The 17,205-nt window shown below is 42.5% G+C and overlaps 1 protein-coding gene across 2 annotated transcripts in view; it reads right to left on the bottom strand.

The window, feature by feature from the left end:
- Positions 1 to 493: 493 nt before the first annotated feature.
- The window catches only part of rassf5 (Ras association domain family member 5), an 82,726-nt gene continuing 66,014 nt past the window's right edge, over positions 494 to 17,205 (bottom strand). Inside the window, exons 3-5 of one of the 2 annotated variants that reach the window (XM_041196266.1) lie at positions 15,278 to 15,575; positions 8,962 to 9,077; positions 494 to 4,666 (exon numbers count right to left, since the gene is read on the bottom strand). In XM_041196266.1, the coding sequence (XP_041052200.1) occupies positions 4,517 to 4,666; positions 8,962 to 9,077; positions 15,278 to 15,575 (564 nt within the window). In that variant the 3' untranslated portion in view covers positions 494 to 4,516. Of the gene's footprint in view, positions 4,667 to 5,086; positions 5,213 to 8,961; positions 9,078 to 15,277; positions 15,576 to 17,205 lie in introns of those variants that run through there. The other variant, XM_041196267.1, reaches the window with a different exon arrangement.

The following is a 17,205-nucleotide window of genomic DNA, read 5'->3' as shown; positions in this document are numbered from 1 at the left end:
TTTGAAGGGTAGTAACTATTGTTTTGTAAGCATTTGCAATAGCTAATTAGTGCAAAGCAAGATCCCCAGAGCAGTAAGATGACCGGTTAATCTATTTTGGTGGTGTTGATTGGGAGATAAACATTGGCCAGAATAGTGGGAGAACTCCCTGTTAAGCTTCAAATAGTAATCTGGGGCAGGATTTCCCCACCCTATAGGGGGTGAAGTTGAAGTGCGGGCACGCACAGGCGCACCTCCAATCGACGCCTCCGATTGGGGGTGTGGCACCATTTTACGTGGGCAGGCCAATTAAGGCCCGCCCAGCGTGACGTCTGCACAGAAGCGCTATGCACTCCCTGTGCGGGTGGGGGGTGGGGGGGAGGAATCCCTAAACCTGAGAGTGCGCTCCTTCACGCATGCGCACAAAAGAGCACACTCATCTCCCTGAGGCTAAGTGCTGCCTCAGGGAGATTGCCTCTACTGTCAAAAATATTAATAGGAAAAAAAATTCCCTGACATGTCCCCTCATGTGACACTGTCACATGAGTTGGGACATGTTCATAATTTAAAAAAACTTTAATTAAATTTTTAAACCCTACATGAAACCTCATCCCACCCATGGATGCAGTTTCATGCTTTGTCTAATTCCCACCAGGGTTCCTGGCCTGCCCGCTAACCTTAAGGTTGGACGGGCAGGTCCATTAGTTACTCTAATGACTCTGTCAATGGCCTCAATTGGCCATTGGCAGGTTGGCGGGTGCACAGACGATTTTGCTGCGCCTCCACCTACTGGAAAATTTAAATGGGGCGTGGTGACGTCAGGAGTTCCGCGTGATGTCACTGCACGTCATTTTATGCGTCGGCGAGTGGGCCCTGCCCCCCGCTTAGAAAATCCTGCCCCTGGAGTCTTTTGCATCCATCATACAACCAAATTATTTTTGAATGTTTGGTCATTAGTTTTCAACTATTGGCCTGCAGACTGGATCTTCTTACTCCTTTTATACAGCAAGTTTTTACAAAGAGGAAATAAATTAGATATTTAAACTGCAAAATGGGTTGTGGAAGAAACTATACAGGAAGATGTTAAAAATAAATGTTCAGAAACCCCTATTTACAATATGAGCCTGCCAAAAAGATTTTTGGGTAGTTTCAAAAAGCACAATCTTAGTGGAAAATCTTTATGTAGGCCACCAAAATGGGAAACTCTCTCATTAATGAAACCACCATTCAAAGGCACCAGAAATTCAGTTTCATCTGCATTTACCTTTCTGAGAATGATATTGGCATTTTTGAAAAAATGTTGGGAAGAAAATTTTATTCTGACCAGGATAATAATCTTTTTCTCACTAAAAGTAAATGTGGGACTTTCTTAAAATCGCAAACTCAAAATTCTGACGCAAGATTATGCACTTTCAAATGTAAAATGAGTCACAGCTCCAGGAAGAGTATTGCATAAATTTTCCACTCATATTAGCACTCTCTCCTTTAAAAATTAAAGCAATAGGGATAACTTAAAGCAAACAAAGTGGTGCAAAAGGTTTTTTGCTAAATTGGCTCAGCAAATTAATTGGGGAATTCTGCTTGGCTTCAGGATGTACTTCAGTGCAATGATTTGAAGTCAGTAGTCTTCTATTCATGGCACTATATCTGTCTTTGACCTATCACTATGTCAAAGTAACGTGAATAGAGTAAATAGGACTCTTTTCTGCTCTGCTAAATGTTTATTTGGGGGATGAAATTCTTGGGCAGGATTGTAAAATGGGTGATAGCACGTTGGCAACTCATTTTACACTCCACCCAATTTTCTATTGAGAACAATAAAAAAATCAGATGGAGTGCGAAATGGGCTTCTATCACCTGTTTTGCACTGCCACGCAAGGTGAATTTCATCCTTGAAAGCACAGCTATAAAATGAAGTGTCATAGTGCATAACACTGAAATAACAACTCAATTTTATGAATACTTTTAGCAAATTCTGAAAACACATCATACCAAGTAGTATGCAAAAAGAAAAAAAATACTTTAAGTCACTTAGGTGTGATGAAGTTTCGTAAGAAGCACCTAAGCAAAGATCCCCAAAGGTATCAAGTTTCAATTTTTATTGTGTGATCAGAGCCATGCATGGGGCAGATGTGAGGAACTAAATGTTTTGGTTATCTAACCTCATCAATGAATTCTGAATCAAGTTATCCAATTGTAATGATAGGGCATATATCAAACTCACTGAAAATTCTCAAATATATTATTCTTATCCTGGTGTTCAATCTCATGGGTTTACCCTATTCTGTGCTACTGATCTCCAGTCATAAAACAACTCAGGCCTCCCTCTCTTACCCATCTCCTTACCATTGGGGTTTCAGATTTTAGCTGTCCAGGCCACAGGCACTGAAAATTTCCTCCCTAAACCTTTCTGTCTCTCCTCCTTAAAACCAAGCTTTAGGTCACCCCTCCCAATCTTTCCCTTTTTGGCTCAGTCTCTATTTTGACTTATGCTTCTGTCAAGTGCCTTGGGAGATTTTGCATTTATATAGTGCCTTTAACATAGTAAAGTGTTGCTGTTGAAATACTTAGGCAGCAAAACTCCCAGATTAGAATTATATGCCTCCACTCTGCCCCACAAAGTGCTTTAGTCTACTTAACTTTAATCTCACTTACTTCTGTTGTATGATAATTGCGTTTTCTATGCCAGTAATCCATTTGGCCTTTGAGACAGATTGCAGAATTAGTACCACACCCAAGCAAATACCTAAACTCACTTCACACAAAATCTGAGAGAGTGGACTAGATTAACCCAGGGGTCTGGGCTGACTTCAAATCCAGGTTCTAAAATTGATATAAGATGATGGGTGGAATCTTATAGAGGCAAGGGGGGGTCTTGGCTGCTGGCAAGAGCCCTCCACCATTTCTTTTAGGGAAGGCCTGCCGCATCTGTTGCACTCAGGCACTTGACAGGTCTAAGATGGGCCTTACCCTGGGATCAGCAAGGACGCTTGGTGGGGGGCAGAAGTCCAGCCCTCCAAGAGCTGTTGGCCAGAGGCCAAAAACTCTATTGAGCAGCAGCGCCACCAAGGAGGCGGTGGCTGCTGCCACTATGACACCCACTTAAGGCCTCGGATCATCGCTGGATCCCAGGCCAGAGATAAGTAATGGGGTGGGGGGTGGAAATTAGGTGCGGGTCGGCAGCCAGCAGGGGTTGGCTCCCAGCAGGCTCTGCCTTGCCAATGCCATGTCCCTTGATCAGGCACTGAGAGTACCTTTGAACGAGGGACTCCCACTGGGAGCCTGCAAGCAACCCAACGCAGGTTTACATACCGTGCTTTCCAATGGTGAGCACCTACTCTTAGGTTAATACAGCAGTGTGGGATGAGGCCCTTAAGCAGGAATTAATTGCCCACTTAAGGGCTTCAATTGGTGATGGAATGAGAAGCTTGTCTAGGGGCTTTCCCACCATAGACTCGGGGTGAAGGCAGGCTCTCCATCTACCAACTTCCCACCTGTTTAAATGCCCCCGCCACCAAATCTGCTATAGGGAGAGGGCACAAGATTCCATCCAATGTGCTAAGTCACTGCATTATCCAGAATGTATTCAAAGAGGAGATAGTGCAGAAATTATGGTAGAGGAAGCAGAAAGGCATACTACCCCTTGAAGGATATCATGAGGCCACAAGAATAAAATATGCAAAGCCATTTCCAGCCAGTTAGAAACAGCAATATTAATAGATTAAAATACTGAATGTACTCAAAAAGGACAATTTCTACCATTCATAATAGAATTTTAAACTATATATATGTATATATATATATATATATATATATATATAGTGTGTGTGTACATAGGTGCTTCAATAATATAGATCATCACTTCAAATAATTATGTTTGATACAGTTCTCTTTAAAAGTATCCAATTAAGAAAGCTGTATATGTTCTCAGACAATTAACATGATGGCATTCTATGCAATTACATTCAGCATCCAGACATGCAACAGTTAAGAGATTTTTTTTAAAAATAAAAAGACAAAAATTAAAGATTTTTTTCTTACATGCACAAAGCAACTACCTGCTTTTAATAGACACTTCTGCTCAAGCCCAAATAGTAATTTGGTGAATTGCAGAATAACCAGCATAACCCTTTGAGCACTGAATGCTCTCTGCAGCTTCTGAACAGCATGTCCATTTCTATAATACCTACATTTTCTGTAAATTTGCTATGCTGAGTATTAAGAAGCAAAGAAACAAGGTTTTTAATTCACAGTACTTTAAAATTGATCTAGAAATGTTGTAATTATGATTTTGTTTTCAGTACTCAAAGGGCTAAATTATGAAAATCAGCTGTTTTTGATCAATCCAGGGTGGTAGCTCCATATCAGCAGTAATGTTTCAAACTCCTGGAACCAGCTCTGCACCTTTACAGTTTTAAAAGCAACATTTGTTGTTGCTTTGTTGTTGCACTTGTCCCTTGAGATAATCCTGCCCACATGTCCTGAGCAACATTTAACGATAGTCTTTTGTTTATTTTTTGGTTTGTCTGCAATCCAGTTATCCAGGCTTCCCAATTGCCTTCAAGGTCTGCTCCAGTTTTTGACGAAATGTGATGTATTTCTGCTTCACCTGTTGGATCCGTTCCTTTTCCTCTTTCTCCAATATAATGAGGAAATTTTGCAATTCTGGCACACTAAAAGCATCCCACTGTAGGAATGAAAAAAATCCTAGAAAGTTAGTATTTTGCTCTAAAATATTAGTTTGAATATAAATTACAAATCAGAACATTTTCAACCATTGGTGATCATTTTAACATGGGCAAGTGTGTAAGAGGCGGTATTGAATTTGCCACTTAAATGTCCCACCAAATTTTCTTCCATTGACATCAATGGAAAGGAAATTTGGGCATTGTGTTTAATGGTTGGCTAATTTGATATTGCTGAGTTTTCGCCATCGGACTAAGTTAAAATGACCTCCATTTTCTGATAATGTAATTAACATACAGGGATCCATTATTGTTGATGGAGGTGCGGAAGTGTTAGCAATCCCAAACAGCTACAAATGAAGATTTTTTTTTACAAGAAATTTTATCTAATGTTTCTTCCCTTTTCTGCTGAAGGAGCTGATTTTTCATGGGGTATGGTTGCCAAGGTACTGCCATCCTTCTGGTACTCCACCCAATTCCTTCATTGCCTAGATTGTGAGTGGCAACCACAACTGTGCTCAATTGTTTTCACTAGGGAGTTCAAATTCCTGTTTACATTATTTTAAGCATACTGGTTAATGAATCCATGTCAAATTTCTACATGCACTATTTTAATTAATAGAGGTAGTAAAAATGTTATTTATATAGCACAACATTGTTACAATACAGTCTATATTCAATTTTCTACAAACAATATAACACTCATACACTGCAAAACATTTGTTGATAAACATAACTGACAGGGCAGAAATCAGCTGCTGACATTTTTTGGGTCCTTTCAAAAATTTCCAGCTTGCTATTTATATTTACTATACATGCAGCTGTAATCAAATGTCATTTAACAATTTACTTGCTCAGAAAGTTATATTTTTCTGACCACTTAATTCAGCAAAGAATGTGGAAGTATTTTAAAATAAAGAACTCTGCCTAAAACAATTTAGATTTCAAATTCAAAGTCTGCTCTCATGAACAAGCCTAAAGATGTTCCAGGTTGTTTGCGAAATTATCGTAATTCCAATGGCCATTATATCTACAAATTGGGATTTGGTGTTTCACAGGAATTGGATTTAGGACCACTGTTGTTCAGCATCTACATAAAATGATTTGGACTCAGGAATCGGAAGTACAATATCAAAACTTGCACCAACATCAAATTGAAACAGGATGTCCATGACAAAATATAACAACAGACATTTAAAAAAAAAACCTTTTAGAATGGGCATGTAAATGGCAAATGATTTTCAGCATTAATAAGTGAGGTGGTGCATTTTGACATGAGGAATAAAGAAAGCCACCTACTATTTGGAAATAAGAGAGTCTAAATAAGGTACAGAGACACAAATTCTTGAAAGTAATAATGCAGATTAATAAGGCCAGGCTTCATTTCTAGAGGAATAGCATTAAAATGCAGAGAAGCTATGTTAAACATATATATGGTTAGACCATATTTGGAATACTGTATAGTTCTTATCTCCATATTATAAAAAATGGTTGAAAGGTTATCAGGGGTATGCAGGAAAGTGGAGTTGAGGTTAAAATTTGATCAGCCATGATCCTATTGAATGACACAGCAGGCTCAAGGGGACGAGTGGCCTATTCCTGCTCCTAATTCATATGTTTGCATAGAAAAAGGATATTGAAGCACTCTCCAGTACAAAAAAAATTAAAAGGCTGATACTGTGACTGAAAGAGTACAATTAGCAGGAAAGTGTGTGAACAAGCTGGGGCACTTTGTTCTAGAAAAGAAACCACTAAAAGGTGATTTGATAGAGGTCTTTAAAATTATGAGAGTGTTTGATAGGGTAGGTGTACAGATGATGTAGGAGAATCCAATACTAGCAGCCATAACTGCAAGATTGTTATAAAAAATCCACCAAGGAATTCAGGAGAAACTTCTTTACTCAGACTGGTACGAATGTGGAAATTTCTACCACATGGGAGTGGTTGACACAAATAGTATAGATGCATTTAAGGGGATCAGATAAACACATAAGAGAGAAAGGAATAGGAGTGTCAATAGGGTGACATTAAGTAAGGTGAATGGAAAACATAACTACCAGTGTCAACTGGCTGGGCCAAATGGACTGTTTCTGTGCTGTAAATTCTATGTAATTTGGTGTAAAGTGGTTAACCATGCAACTAACTAGTTAGCAGTAATTAAAAACGAATGACCCTAAAGTGACTCTATTAGCTTTATGGTCTCAAGAAAGAAATGAATGTTTGTTACATGTTACAACTGCTGGGATTTTATAATTAAGATAATTTTAAACTGTCTTTGAATTTAAGATAAAACAGAATGCCCTGAAATTGGGGATGGTGTGAAGCTGTACTGATCTCTGCTCAGCAATGGGTTCATCCAACAACAGAATTATCTGGAAAAACTCAGCAGGTCTGGCAGCATCGGCGGAGAAGAAAAGAGTTGATGTTTCGAGTCCTCATGACCCTTCCACAGAACTGAGCGAATATAAGGAGAGGAGTGAAATATAAGCTGGTTTAAGGTGGTGTGGGGGGGGGGGGGGGGGGGGGGGGAGAGAAGAGAGAGAGAGAGAGAGAGAGAAGTTGTGGGGGGTGGGGTGGTGGTGGTGTGGTTGTAGGGACAAGCAAGCAGTGATAGGAGCAGATAATCAAAAGATGTCGCAGACAAAAGAACACAGAGGGTGTTGAAGGTAGTGATATCACTACTTTCAACACCTCGGTGTTCTTTTGTCTGTGACATCTTTTGATTATCTGCTCCTATCACCGCTTGCTTGTCCCTACAACCACACCACCCCCACCCAACTTCTCCCCCCCTACCCGCACCTTAAACCAGCTTATATTTCACCCCTCCTTATATTCGCACAGTTCTGTGAAAGGGTCATGAGGACTCGAAACGTCAACTCTTTTCTTCTCCGACGATGCTGCCAGACCTGCTGAGTTTTTCCAGGTAATTCTGTTTTTGTTTTGGATTTCCAGCATCCGCAGTTTTTTGTTTTTATCTTATGGGTTCATCCAATCTGGTTGCCATGGAGGCACGGGGGATCAGGTCAAGCCTACTGAAAGTCAGGTATGAGTTTTAACGCCTGGACACAAAGGGGGAAGCAGTTGACCTTGCTACATGGAGACAAACAGACTCTCAGAGGCAGTCAGACCAAGATTCAAGGAAGAAGACTCAAAGGTGCTGACGGGCCAGGCTTTTGGGTTAATCACCAAGTGGAGTGCTGGTGTGTACAGAAGCCTTGTTTGAAGGAACAAAGCTTATTGTAGAGAGTTGAAGACGAAGGAGTCATCAGTGGGTGTCTTGCTATTAGAAGTCCATTCAAGTATGCTCAGAAAATTGAGTGAGGGGCACTTTGTTTAAAAAGGACACCAGAAGATTCATTCTAGAGGAATTCATTCAAAAAACTGCGCATGCTAGAAATCCAAAACAAAAATAAAAATACCTAGAAAAACTCAGCAGGTCTGGTAGCATCTGTGGAGAGGAACACAGTTAACGTTTCAAGTCTGTATGACTCTTCAACAGAACTAAGTAAAAATTCCTATAATAGGAATTTTTCCTTAGTTCTGTTGAAGAGTCATACGGACTCGAAACGTTAACTACGTTCCTCTCCACAGATGCTGCCTGACCTGCTGAGTTTCTACAGGTATTTTTACTTTTGTTACGAGAAGATTCATCTTGGCAGGGCAGGGAGAAGAGAACCTTTTGAGTCACCAGGAGGCATTCTGGACTTTAAATACAAGGCTATATATCTGTTGAGAATGTGCTGTAACATATAAATGTGGCATGTGGTTTTTGGTTATGTTAAGAAGTTATTGGGGAATACTTCTTCTGTAGTTTAGTGTATTAGTTGCCTACTATGTATAGTCTATTGATTTTGCTGTACAGTAAAAGCCTTAAAATACAAAATCTTGCCGTTTGATCCTTTCCATAGGTCACCAGAAAATTCATATCTCTAAAAAATTATTTGACTATGTGGATTGTAACACATGTTGTTCTTTGTTGATTTGGGTTCTAAGAAGCAGTTGTTAGTCAGTGGTCATGTGGCCTGTCCAGGTAAATACAACCCTCTTTCAAACTGCAACTTCCAACACAGTTTGCTTGCTAATGTAATCCTGCATAGGATGCTTCTATGCATTCAGATTTCTTCTGCAGAAACCAGCTTGTAATGCTGGAAGGACAATCCAATAAAATTACTTCGCAGTCCTACAGAAGTTTATAATAACATGAAACAATCAATAGCTTCTTTGGTGCTTAAATAATAAACTGTACAACAGTGTTTTTACTTATTTCTGCAAACTTATCAATATTCAAAAATCATACCTCAACTTCCCCAGTTTCATTCTCCTTCAATGCAAAATTTGAGACATTTGTATCTGGGCCAGCCATAAGACGAATTAAAAGAGGATGCTCATTTTCTTTAAGTTTCTGCAGGTGCACTAACAAAGGAAATAAAAAATGTGTGTACTGATTATAATGATCAAGTTCTTTCTGTTACACCAAAAAATCAGACACAGATATTAAGATAATTGCTAACCCTTAAAGCACTTGCTGCCTGCTTATAAAGCAGTCTAAGCATCAGATGTAAAGGCTCGAGGGGTCAAGTGGCCTGCTCCCGATTCATATGTTCGTATGTATAAATCATCAGGGTGTAGAGTTTCTACTTTGGGTGCAATAGGGAAATTACACCCAAAATACACCATATTTAAAGGGCATCCAGACAGCCATTCGCTCACTGTAGGCCAGGGGTTCCAGATTCTCCACATCACATCCTAGAGCAGACAATGTGTGGCCCCATGGTTCAGTGAAGTCTCCCTGCAGTTTCTTTTCCAGGCCGTCCAGGAAAGGCGGGAAGTGCTATTTCACAGGGATGAGAGCGGGAAGCCCTCTCATCTGACCACAGCAGCCTGGGTGAAGGTGGCAGCAGAGGTTAGCACCTGTGGGGCCCACAGGAGAACAGCCTAGCAGTGCAGAAAAATGATGAATGATCTGCTGTGCTCTGCCAAGGTAAGTGGCACCATCTCCAAAGTGACACTCGTCAGGACATGAGGCAATGTGCGAGTGCATAGGAATACCAAACAGGAGTTTGGGTTGCAGGACTCCGCAACAAATGGGACATATACACTGAATATGTGGCAACCACTTCATGCTCTCAATGTTGTCAGTTGCAGGACATTCTGCTTGTTAATCACTTACTGGAGAGGGCTCAGGAGCTGGCACAGGCATGCACCCATTGGATGACAATCAATACTTCTGTCTTTCTGCAGGACAACAGGAGGGAGCAAGTCAAGACTGGAGGCAACCTGCCAGATATCAGAATCCTCACTTCTTTTGAGGAGGCCGCCGAGCTAGCCAGGGAAAAGCAGGATCGTGCCTGCGCTGTAGGCAAGATAGGACACCCCCAGGAAGCCAGTGAGGATGCCTCCAGTTGTCAAGAGTCACCGACTGAGTAAGACATTGCTTTAATAAGGGAGCCTGCTTAGGCATCCACTAAATCTTTCTTTTCTTTATTCCAGGTATCAGCAAGAAAAAGGGGAGGCCCACAAGGGAGATCAGCCACAGGACCAGCCCCAACCCCACCTCTGAGGATGATGCCTCAGAAGGTGCACCATCACGGCATTCATCTGCACTCTCCAGCAATGCAGAGACATTCATCTTGGTGGGTGCACATTCTATAATAGGCTTGGGATCACAGATGCAGGCCCACAGCTGGTGCAAGTAGTGATAGCCGGGGTCTCTGACACGCGGGGAACTGCTGGACATCAGAAACTTCCTCAGCCCCATGCAGATGGCAATTCTCTGGGCTCACCCATAAGAGAACTGTGGAGATGCAGATACAGACAGGGGAACATCGGGCAGAGATGCCAGAGATAATGTGCGAACTGGACCAAAGCCTGGAGGATTCCATCCACATTCTGTCTGCTGTCGTGGGTCTGGCATGTGAGCCCTTGGCTGCCTCCATGGAAAAGGTGGCGACCACCTTGGAGACCTAGTTCTAGCAGAACACACAGTGGCTGCTGGATACGCGCATGGACTTCCACTCCGTCACACTAGCCATGAGTACATTCCAGCAGTGGCTAGGTACGAGGGCAACCTTAACCTTCCTCTAGGTGACCCTTCTCCTCAGTCAGGGAGGTGTCATCGAGTGTCCACAGGGAGGGGGAACGCCAGCAGACACCCTTTGGGGCCGGGTGGGGGTGCTTCATCCCAAGATAATCCTAGGGTGCCCTGCCATTCCATCTCTTCTCTGTCAGTGACCACATTCAGTAGATCAGACCAAGGAGGGTGCACCTGAGCAGGAGACCCTTAGGCAGACCAGAACCTGCTAGGCTTTGGGCCACCAGATGATGCCCGCCAAAATCATCACAGTCAACAGGACATAGCAGTCAGCAGGCTGCCTTCAACTTGGATGTGAATGTCGGGGCTGCACCTCAACACAGCTAGAGGAAAAGAAAGATAAATAAGTTATTTTTGACATGTTCACTGACACCGTTTTGGAGTGTCCTGCATTCCATTTTGTTGCTAATTGCTTCAACTGTCACAGGCATTTAAGGGTGTGGAATTTGACCCCCATCAGAGCCCAATAATGAACTCTTACAGATTCACTTCCTGAACATTAGCAATATGGTAATTGCTCAATAATCCCACATGTGATTAAGCACTGGCTATCATTTGATTGTGCGCAGCCTGGGCACACATCATCATGCAAACTGCAGCTTACCAGGTTCTGAGCTCTGAAAATATGTTCAGCGAAGTCTTTGCATCTCCTGCTGCTACAGCCTTGATGTGAGATGTGGGGAGATGCAAGGAGTGCTCAAGGAGAGTTAAACACGCTATGATTGACAAGGAACACTGTAGATGCACCTTCAGGGTTGAAATAGTGAAGCTCTACACAGTCTTCTTAACAATAGCAAACCAGAGGCTTCTCTAGAAAGCATGTTGGGCACATCCAATTGTTCCTGGCCATCCTTGGTGATTTGTCATTTTGAGCTAATGTAGGTGAAAGCTGCAGGTAAGGAAGCAATAGGCAAGTTAGCCTTGACTGTCAGAGGGATTGAGTGTAGGATTAAGGAGATGTAAGACCTCACGCTGAGAATTGTTTGGCTTGCAGTAGACACACAAAGGGTTTGCAACTATTGTGCAACAGACCTCATTGAAGGAGTATGATATTAGTCTTTACGATGAGAGAGAGTAGAATGGGCCTGTGTTCTGGACCTAGTGAAGGCCGAGAGGCTATCCACATGAAGGATCAGCAGCTCTAACAGGGCTCTGCAGTGTCTCCACAATGATGGACCACAGTGTCAGGCTAATACTATCTATGACTGAGACTTGTAGGAGTCTCTGCAATAGGAGGGTCTGGAGTGGCTGCTAAGCAACAACCCATAGTGCAAGAAGGCACTCTGTGAGTGGACTCCAAAGTAACCTCGAAGCTTTGACATGACAAAGATGTCAAGGTATATGGGTTTACTGTGGATGAGTGGCAAACAGTGGCAGGGCAGGGGGGGGGGGGGGTGTTGGCGGCGGAATGGACATCATCTTCCCCAATCAATTTGCACGGAGCAGCAATCTCGAGGTCCCAAATGGTCTTCTCATGCTACTCCTCCCTGTGCACCTATATCTCTGGTTCCAACTGAAAGAACGTTATGCAAGGTCTGCCCTCCCCTTGGGAACAGGTGTGTGTGTGACTGGAGTGCAGCCCTGCTGAGGTTAGATTTGATATTGCTTCCAAGTTGCCATGCATACAGGCTTTTGTGAGGGTATGGGAAAAATACCTTTTCTATTTACAGGTACCTGTGGTTGCAGGAAAATGGAGTACTTGGCAGGTTCTAATACACATGTTTAGCACAAGGGCCGTGTATGTCAGCATAGTTGGTGCATGCTAAAGGATCAAAACACCAGCAGGGCGGTTTTTAAGTAGTGCAATTTAATTCAGCTATCATAAACCAAGGTACATTAGAGCATAATGTCTATGAACAAAAAGGAGCTGCGGCCTGCCAACAAGCAGAGGATAGAAAACCAAAGTGAAGGAAATGTCTCAGCATTTTGCTCTCCATGGAATCCGTTAGCTATCAGGTTGTCATGGGGTTCTCTGCCACATTGTTCCCTTGAAATGTATCTCTGTGACACCCTGATCCTCGCCATCACCATTCCCTTCAATGTCCTCATCATCAGAGAAGACACCGCAGTCCTCCATGTCTCCTCAGCCAAGACATCCTCCCCACCTTTGAGGTTGTTCAGCGCGCAGCAGACAACGATGATCCGGGACATGCTCCGGGAATTACTGCAGTGCCCCGCCTGAGCAGTCCAAACATCTGAACCTCATCTTTGGGAGGCCTATCGTCTATTTACTTGTAGACCTTGTGGAGGCATGCGTGGCCTAGTAGCTCCCCTCAGCATCACTCTGTGGACAGCAAACTGGCATCATCAGCAAGGTCTTCTGGGGGTATCCCTTGTCCCCAAGGAGCCAGCCCTGCAATTGCAATGGCCCTACAAATACTTGTGGCACCTGGGAGTAGTACTGAACATAGGCATTGAGAGAGCTTCCAGGGAACCGAACACAATCATGCATGATATGCCTTCTGTGATCGCATATCAGCTGCATGTTCAAAAAGTGGAAATCCTTCCAATTGGTGAATGTGACTGGCTGATGCCAGGGAGCTCTCAAGGCCACCTGTGTGCAGTCAATAGCCTCTTGCACTTGCAGAAACCTGCGATTGTTACAAAGCCCAGCACTCTTGCAGCCTGGCTTTCAGGATCCAGGCAGAATTGAACAAAGGAGCCACTGGCAAAGATGTTTAGTGTGGTAGTGATTTTTAATGCCACAGGCATTGGATTGCCTCCAAGTCTTTACAGATGCAAATCCTTGTGGGAAAAACTGGCACATGTGAGTAACCACATCCTGGGACATCCTAAGGCACCTCTGACATTGCCTTTTGCTCATCTGTAGTTAGGTGCTCCGCCTGCGATATACCCATGGTCGGGCCAATACTCCCCATCACACTGACCCCTGATCATCAGCACCCTGATCTTCAAGGACCCGCTACCTCTTGCTGCTCATGTCATGGCTCCTCCTGGCCCTGTACCAACCTGTGTTGCTGCCTCCTCCTCATTTGTATTGGAGCCAGTAGAAAGGCTGGGTTGCCTGGGGCCTGCATCAGCTAGGATATCTAGTGAGCCTATTCTTTGTAGATTAGCCTCCATTTTTGAGCCACCAAGCAAGCGCTAAGCCCTGTGCTTGGCATCCCCACCCCACCCTTTTAGGGGAAGGACAAACTGGGGGACCAGAGATGAGTGTTCCTCTTATTCATACATGACTACACATGGAGGCATTGCTTTTTGACCAGGGTGATGATAGTCATCGGCAAAAACCCTTTCTCAAGATACTATTCAGCTTGCCTCCATTACCCTCGAGACTCTGGAGAGGGACCATTGCTTTGTTAGCATAGGACGATCTATAGCAGGCCGTGAACATTTACCAGGGAGGCTGGAAGTTTAGAGTCAGGAGTTTGCTGCTGTCCACCTCCGTCCCTCTTTTCAAGCATGCCTCTGACAGCATCAGCTTCCAAATTGCACAGAATGAATAGCAGTTCCAGACAGTGATAGGTTCTTGATGGAATGCGACTCATTTGTCATGGAGCAATGCTGGTTTATTGGGCATGGGAACCTTGAGAGCAGAACTAATAATTAATGCGGTTCCACTTCACTCGGCCCAAAAGACGAGGCATTAACTCCTCCCATCTGTTCCAAGAAACTTCCCATCGAGTGCTTGAGAGATTTTCAAGCTGCACAAAAGTAGCTGTTATGTGTGGAATCTAGAGAGCTTCAACATGGTGCTTCGACCCTCCCCCTGTTACCCAACAAGTTCCCCCTCTCCTCCAGAATCATCACCTTGTCATTCCTCTCCCTCCGGTAACCATTCAGCCTCCCCCCAGTACCCTGTATCCAATTATCATTTAGGTTGACATTGCTGCTTTCCCCACTGTTCCCGTCACTGTAGATGTGCCCATCACCATCCTGACCCTGAACCCTCCCATTCGAGGCCAGCTGTACCCTGGCTTTTCATGACCTCCCACTCACCCTATGAGACCATCCATTATTCTACCCCATCATGAGCACTTCCACCCTACCTGATCCAACTCCCACCTCTGACTGTGACAGTATGCTCTTGAGTTCCAGTACCCTCCCTCAACTCCTAGGACCAAATTCAAGAACTCATGGACCACATCCTTTAGACACATCTCTCTACAACACTCACTACCCAGAGTAGCCTTCTACTGCACTAGAACAGACTAAGACATGTGTGACATGCTTACCATTCTAACATGTCTTGCTTCAAAGTCCTGAGAACATTATTTCAAAAGTTCATCTTGCCATCCGGAAACTAATTCTTGGCTTCACACCAAATTTAAGTTCCCCTACCCAGCTAGCTTCCCACTGCTGGTGGCACCCAGAAGATTCCATACATAAGGGCTACTTTTTTGGCTGTTATGCTTTGATCCATATTTCTTTAGTATTGAGCAGCTGCCACGTTTTTATAAGGTTGAGAAATTCTCAGCTACATTCTCCCTTTCCCCCGCACACCTACACAAAAGTGCACAGAATTTAAAGTATGTAAAATAAATCAAGAAGCATAGATTACCATCATTGCCTTTTTTTGTCTGGTAGAAGAGAGCAAATTTTTGAGGATTATCAATCACCATGAACTTTTTTAGCAGGCCTGTGATCACTTCATTAACAGTGGTTACACTACTGATGTGAAGCTGTTTAATTGCATCCTGTGGTAGGTAAAATGATGTTCTTTTGTTGGTGATTTCTGCTGGATTCACTTCCTTCAGCACATCGTAGATTGACTGTGGGCGGATGCCTGCTGGGACAGTGACAGGGCGACGTAGTTTGAGATGAACTTTGATGAATCCAGTGTATGTGCCATCCGGATTCTGAAAAATAGCATTAACTTTAAGAATTTTGAAGAATATGCTGTTTCATAAACTGCTACATTATATTCAGAGTGTGCAGCAAGTGTTTCATGAGCTCTCTAAACTCTTAGTTCATGTGATGTTACGTGTAAGTCAACAGAACCTTTATAGCTAATTAATATTTTTAAGACAAAATTAAAAGGTTTAATCTTTTGTTTATCCCATCATGTGGTACACCAGGAAGATTTCACTGGAACACTGTATGTAGCGAAACAGACAAAATCTTCTCCCCCAAAGAAGATTTGAAAAGTCGGAAGGAAAGAGGCAATGAAGTGGTTAGGTTGGGTACTAAAAGCCCATAGACTGTCGGAGGAACCAATGACTGAGCTAAATAAGGTATTCCACAAGCTTCAAGTCCTCAGAAAGAATACGTTAAGGGTGGAAATGTTATGAAGTGGCAGATGATGTGTGCCAGGCGGACCAAATCCACAAGGGAAACTTGGTCACGCTATCACAACGATTTTGCAATTTAAGTAATTACGAAATGCGTGCACTGAAGTCCACTGACATCGAGAGATTTTTAAAAATTAAATTGAAATATTTATTAACAAAATAAAAGATATCAAGCACGTACATAAGACTACAATTACTACTTTAATAACTCCTAAAATTCCTAATTAACCTGACTCCTAGTTACACTCCCTTAAGGCAATGGTCCGGAATAGATTTTAGATTCAAAACAAACTCAGCAGGTTAACACAATACCCTGGATAGTGGAATTCCAAATGGTTTTTCTCCAGCTTCAGTTTATGCACAAATGCTGCAGGCTTCATTAAGGTGACTTCCCACATTCCTGTTAGATCTAAAATGTCCTTCTATCAGATAACCTTTCATTCCCCTTTATATATGTTTCTGTCTTTATAACATGTAAATTCTATTGTTCCATATGTCTTTGAAACTGTATCTTCCTCATAACAAAAACTTTCATGGTACCAATATTGCCAGTAACCTTTGGGAAAAATAAACACATCCCTTAACCTTGCTTATCTGGCTAGTTGTAAACAGACTAAGATCCCTTTGAAATCCAAATATCCCTTCATTTATCTAAAAATGCAAATTACCTTCATACCTTACATGCTAAGCCAGTATCCATGATTACTCATTAGCATGTCAAGCATCTAGCTTCTTTTGATGATTTGAAGCTTGCAGTCTGCTTGACTACAAAATGTAATTAAATCACACAAAGATCCAACTCTACTTACCCCCATAAACCTACTTCACAATAAACCAGAAAAATATTATTAAAAAATGTTAGTTTCATTACAGGGAAGTAAATTTAGATTTCAACACACTGGGGATGCAAGGAGCGTATAGATGGACAGACTGAGTGGGGACATCTCAGACAATAACATTAAAAAAAATGACAAAATATCTAGTCACTCACATCATTACAATAAATACCATGATCCTACTGGCACCATTGTTACTATTAGAGCAGTAAAACCGTACCTACCATAATAATACCAGCATTTAACATCTTAGGTAAAATCACAACAATACTGTTAGATTTTGTAGTTAATGCTAATAATATTTTCCATCTTAAATGACATGGTCTTATTTACAACTGAATTGATATAACCTTTGCACGCAT

The sequence above is a fragment of the Carcharodon carcharias genome, chromosome 9 (assembly GCF_017639515.1).
Source record: "Carcharodon carcharias isolate sCarCar2 chromosome 9, sCarCar2.pri, whole genome shotgun sequence".
NCBI lineage: Eukaryota > Metazoa > Chordata > Chondrichthyes > Lamniformes > Lamnidae > Carcharodon > Carcharodon carcharias.
Note: the sequence above shows the minus strand (reverse complement) of the source record. Positions and strands in the feature narration are given on the sequence as shown.